Below are 4,945 nucleotides of genomic sequence, written 5' to 3'. Positions count from 1 at the left end.
ACGGATTTGGGAGAAGGAGAAATGGGGAAGGCTTGGGCGAGTTGCTGTTGGGGGTGCAGTGCTGTTGACCGGGGTAGGAGTAGCCAGGTGGAAAGCATGGCCAGCCGTAGAAAAATGCTTATTGAAATTCTCAATTATGCTGGTTTTATCAGTGGTGACAGTGTTTCCTATCTTCAGTGCAGTGGGCAGCTGGGAGGGGGTGTTCTTATTCTCCATGGACTTTACAGTGTCCCAGAACTTTTTTGAGTTAGTGTTGCAGGAAGCAAATTTCTGCTTGAAAAAGCTAGCCTTGGCTTTTCTAACTGCCGGTGTTTAATGGTTTCTAGCTTCCCTGAACAGCTGCATATCACAGGGGCTGTTCGATGCTAATGCAGAACGCCATAGGATGTTTTTGTGTTGGTTAAGGGCAGCCAGGTCTGGGGAGAACCAAGGGCTATATCTGTTCCTGGTTCTAAAATTTCTTGAATGGGGCATTGTTTATTTAAGATGGTTAGGAAGGCATTTTTAAAGAATATCCAGGCATCCTCTACTGATGGGATGAGATCAATATCCTTCCAGGATACCCCGGCCAGGTCGACTAGAAAGGCCTGCTCGCTGAAGTGTTTCAGGGAGCGTTTTACAGTGATGAGTGGAGGTCGTTTGACCGCTGACCCATTATGGATGCAGGCAGTGATCGCTGAGATCTTGGTTGCAGACAGCAGAGGTGTATTTAGAGTGCAAGTTGGTTAGGATGATATCTATGAGGGTGCCCGTGTTTAAGGCTTTGGGGAGGTACCTGGTAGGTTCATTGATAATTTGTGTGAGATTGAGGGCATCAAGTTTAGATTGTAGGATGGCTGGGGTGTTAAGCATGTTCCAGTTTAGGTCGCCTAGCAGCACGAGCTCTGAAGATGGGGGTAATCAGTTCACATATGGTGTCCAGAGCACAGTTTGGGGCAGAGGGTGGTCTATAGCAGGCGGCAACGGTGAGAGACTTGTTTTTAGAGAAGTGGATTTTTAAAAGTAGAAGTTCAAATTGTTTGGGTACAGACCTGGATAGTAAGCCTGCAGAGTTCTGTCCATCTTTGCAGTAGATTGCAACACCGCCCCCTTTGGCAGTTCTATCTTGTCTGAAAATGTTGTAGTTTGGAATTAAAATTTCTGAATTTTTGGTGGTCTTCCTAAGCCAGAATTCAGACACAGCTAGAACATCTGGGTTGGCAGAGTGTGCTAAAGCAGTGAATAGAACAAACTTAGGGAGGAGGCTTCTAATGTTAACATGCATGAAACCAAGGCTATTACGGTTACAGAAGTCGTCAAAAGAGTGCCTGGGGAATAGGAGTGGAGCTAGGCACTGCAGGGCCTGGATTCACCTCTACATCGCCAGAGGAACATAGGAGGAGTAGAATAAGGGTGCGGCTAAAAGCAATAAGAATTGGTCGTCTGGAACAGAGTAAAAGGAGGTTTCTGGGGGCGATAAAATAGCATCAAGGTATAATGTACAGACAAAGGTATGGTAGGATGTGAATACAGTGGAGGTAAACCTAGGTATTGAGTGATGAAGAGAGATATTGTCTCTAGAAACATCATTGAAACCAGGATGTCATTGCATGTGTGGGTGGTGGAACTAATAGGTTGGATAAGGTATAGTGAGCAGGACTAGAGGCTCTACAGTGAAATAAGCCAATAAATACTAACCAGAATAGCAATGGACAAGGCATATTGACATTAAGGAGAGGCATGCTTAGTCGAGTGATCAAAAGGGTCCGGTGAGTGGAGAGGTTGGTTGGGGGTCACGGCGATTTAGACAGCTAGCCCGGCCATCGGTAGCAAGCTAGCATAGGATGGCGGTCTGTTATTAGCCACCTCTTGCGTTCCGTCAGTAGATTAGTGGGGTTCCGTGTGGTAGAGGGGATTAATCCAAATCACACCACAACAAAAATAAAAACTATAGTTATAGAGGCCCAAGAAAATAATAAATCAATTGTCTATTCAGATAGCTGTCTTACCGGCTGCTAACGGTTAGCAGGCCGCAGATGGGCGTTCAGGTAACGTCGCGACGGAGGAGCCAGCCGGATAACTCCTTCGGGTAGATAATGTCGGCAGGCCAGTTGTGAAGGCCCGGTGGGGTAAAACGGGTCCGGATAGGTGACTGCAGCCCAGGAGTGATTGACGGAGCTGGCTAGCTCCGGAATAATTGCTGTTTGCTCCGGAATCGACGAAAGCCGATAGTCACACGGATAGCAGCTAGCTAGCTGTGAGATCCAGGTATGAATGTCCAGAGTTAGCGGTTGAAATCCAGGGACAGGGAGAGAAATTGGTCCGGTATGTTCCGTTCCGAGCCACGCTGCGCTGTGCCGTACAAAACTGGTGATAGATTTTCGAGCTAAAGGATAGCTGATGACCACAAACCGTGGTTAGCTGAATAGTAACGATTTGCCAGTAAAGAAGCGAACTAGCTTCTGGATTAGCTTCTGGCTAGCTTCTTGGAGTTTCTGGCTAGCTTCTTGGAGGATTACAGATTTGAGGTAAATAATACTTTTTTATATATATAAATTGGTGAGGCGGGTTGCAGGAGTGTTTTGAAGATAAGTTGATGGAAAATTTTAAATGTATATGAAAAAAGTTTGTGTATATATATATATATATCACACACACATCACATGGGACAAGACGAGGACAAAAGACTTCTGAACTGCTGTGCCATCTTGGAATAATATGGCACAATGTTACTCAGCTTAGTGACAGTCATTCACCACTATACAATCCTTTGGAGCGCTGAGGTTCTTGCCAGTTGTGTGTTCACTGACCTCATTAAAAGAGCCATACTTGTAGGCCTGTTAATTTCTGTTCCTAGGGCTGCCATTGAAATGTACATGCTTGCTTTTGTAGGAATGGAAAGCACTGGAGTGCACGAGACCACCTACAACTCTATCATGAAGTGTGATGTGGACATCAGGAAAGACCTGTATGCCAACACTGTTCTCTCAGGTGGAACCACCATGTTCCCTGGCATCGCTGATAGAATGCAGAAGGAGATCAGTGGCTTGGCACCCCCTACTATGAAGATTAAGGTGGGCATTCGTGTTATTCTGTGACTTTTAGCCCATGGGCTTTCAGTGTGGCATCTCTCGACTAGCCCATTTTATTTTTTTCTCATGTGATCTTTTTGGCTTCCCAAATACTTTCATCAGACATCTAATTTATGAATGTGTTCTGCAATAAATCCACTTTAGATCTCCCTGTTTAACTAATGAATACTTTCAAATCTCTTGTTGCCAGATCATCGCCCCTCCCGAGCGTAAATACTCTGTGTGGATTGGCGGTTCCATCCTGGCCTCTCTCTCCACCTTCCAACAGATGTGGATTTCCAAGCAGGAATACGAGGAATCCGGCCCGTCTATCGTCCACCGCAAATGTTTCTAAAGCCTTGACTCTTAACCTCTGTTACTCCTTTCAGGGAGTCTGTTATTTAAGATGGCTCTCCTGTCCAGAAGCCAACACCTTGCCCCTATCCCCTAAGCATTTGTGTGGCTCTAAAATGATCAGATGAGTAGGAGTGACTTCCACTTATCCTAACCGGTAGAGATAAAGCCATATTGTTTCAATTCTACATGGTGTCCTGGGGGGGAGTGACAGGGTGGTTTCTGGGTAGGCTCAGTGTTAGGGTTGTGACATTCTGCCTTGTGTTGTATTAGTCTTGTATGTAACATCTGCTACTGGGCCATTGAATAAACGTTCACTGTAATGTGATACTCTGTGTAGTCTATTTGCAACATTAAGTCTTGTAATGCGTTTGACACTTCTTTTTTAAAATTCTGATCATTTCAGGGAATGATGTGATTTGTAAACACACTTAATGTATTTGTCATTGGCTGGAACCCACTGCAGGTTAAATCAAATGGTTTTCTCATTGTTAAATTCTCTTGGTGAACCTCACGTCTATGGCTTCATCTCTCAGATCTTTGGGATGTGCTGACATCCTTTCGTCTCAGTATAGATGAAGGCAAGGTGAAGAAGCCACTTCTATAATGTCCACTGAAAGCCCACTGTCTTTGACAGGAGTACATGCTAATGAACGGAAGTAGCTGTTCTAATCACATCAGTGATGACGTGAACATAAGAGGACAGCTCATTTTATATCAGGGGGGTCTTGTCATAAAGCTTTGCAGGTGTGTTCTACACCAGTGCTAAAACACCTGATGACAGTAATTAAATCCCAGACTGAAGCAGGTGAGTTTACCAAAGAGCTCGCTAGACCCGACACCTGTTTTGGCATAGGTAACGCTGGTCAACTGGGTGGGACTTCATACGGCAGGCACATTTCACTCGAAGCCAGGTTCACTGATTACATTCAGTGTTTATCTAGACCTGGGGCACCAGATGGGTGCAATTTAATGATCCTATCGACCAGCGCTAGGGTTAGTCCTGGAAGTTGCACCAGACTCCAGGCCTGCAGTTGGAGATCCCTGATTTACATGTCCACTAGATTGCAGTGCTGTCGTCACGTGCCCTACACTAGGGGAGCAGGTGCTGCTTTCACATTGTCACATGACCTACACTGGTAGTGAAGACTGTGCTGATTGAGCATGGGAGAACCTCAGTGGTTTAATCTAAACCCTTAGGGATCTTAGTCTATAATATGTTTTTTTGGTGGCTGCATGTACCTAGAATTGATACCTCATATTCATATCTGGACTGGAAGCCAGTTCCACTGCTTTATTTTTCATTGTTCCCCTCTAATCAGGTATTGATTTAGACCTGGGATACCAGGTAGGTGCCATTAATGATTAGGTAGAACAGAAAACCAGCAGTACTCCAGACCTCCAGTGTATGAGCTATACTCCAGATCTCCAGTGTATGAGCTGTACTCCAGACCTCCAGTGTATTTCTCCTTCTCCCAAATCCAGTCAGCTGATTTTCTGAAAGAGCTGCTAAATCTGGACCTACAAATCAGCCGGGCTAG

At 45.2% G+C, this 4,945-nt stretch overlaps 1 protein-coding gene across 1 annotated transcript; it reads left to right on the top strand.

Moving 5' to 3' along the window:
• Positions 1-2,834: 2,834 nt before the first annotated feature.
• On the top strand, positions 2,835-3,732 carry LOC121842263 (actin, alpha skeletal muscle). Its single transcript, XM_042312304.1, has 2 exons — positions 2,835-3,053; positions 3,262-3,732. The coding sequence occupies exons 1-2, from the start codon at positions 2,850-2,852 to the stop codon at positions 3,403-3,405; spliced, it is 348 nt and encodes a 115-aa protein (XP_042168238.1). The 5' UTR covers positions 2,835-2,849; the 3' UTR covers positions 3,406-3,732.
• Positions 3,733-4,945: the final 1,213 nt, after the last annotated feature.

The sequence above is a fragment of the Oncorhynchus tshawytscha genome, unplaced genomic scaffold (assembly GCF_018296145.1).
Source record: "Oncorhynchus tshawytscha isolate Ot180627B unplaced genomic scaffold, Otsh_v2.0 Un_contig_6791_pilon_pilon, whole genome shotgun sequence".
Taxonomy (NCBI): Eukaryota; Metazoa; Chordata; class Actinopteri; order Salmoniformes; family Salmonidae; genus Oncorhynchus; species Oncorhynchus tshawytscha.
This window is presented reverse-complemented; position numbering and strand designations above follow the sequence as displayed.

Excerpts from the sequence above, each read along its gene's own strand:
- LOC121842263 (XM_042312304.1), top strand. The coding sequence starts at position 2,850 with ATGTACATGCTTGCTTTTGTAGGAATGGAAAGCACTGGAGTGCACGAG. Across the intron at positions 3,054-3,261 it reads CCCCTACTATGAAGATTAAG|ATCATCGCCCCTCCCGAGCG; the intron begins GTGGGCATTCGT and ends TCTTGTTGCCAG.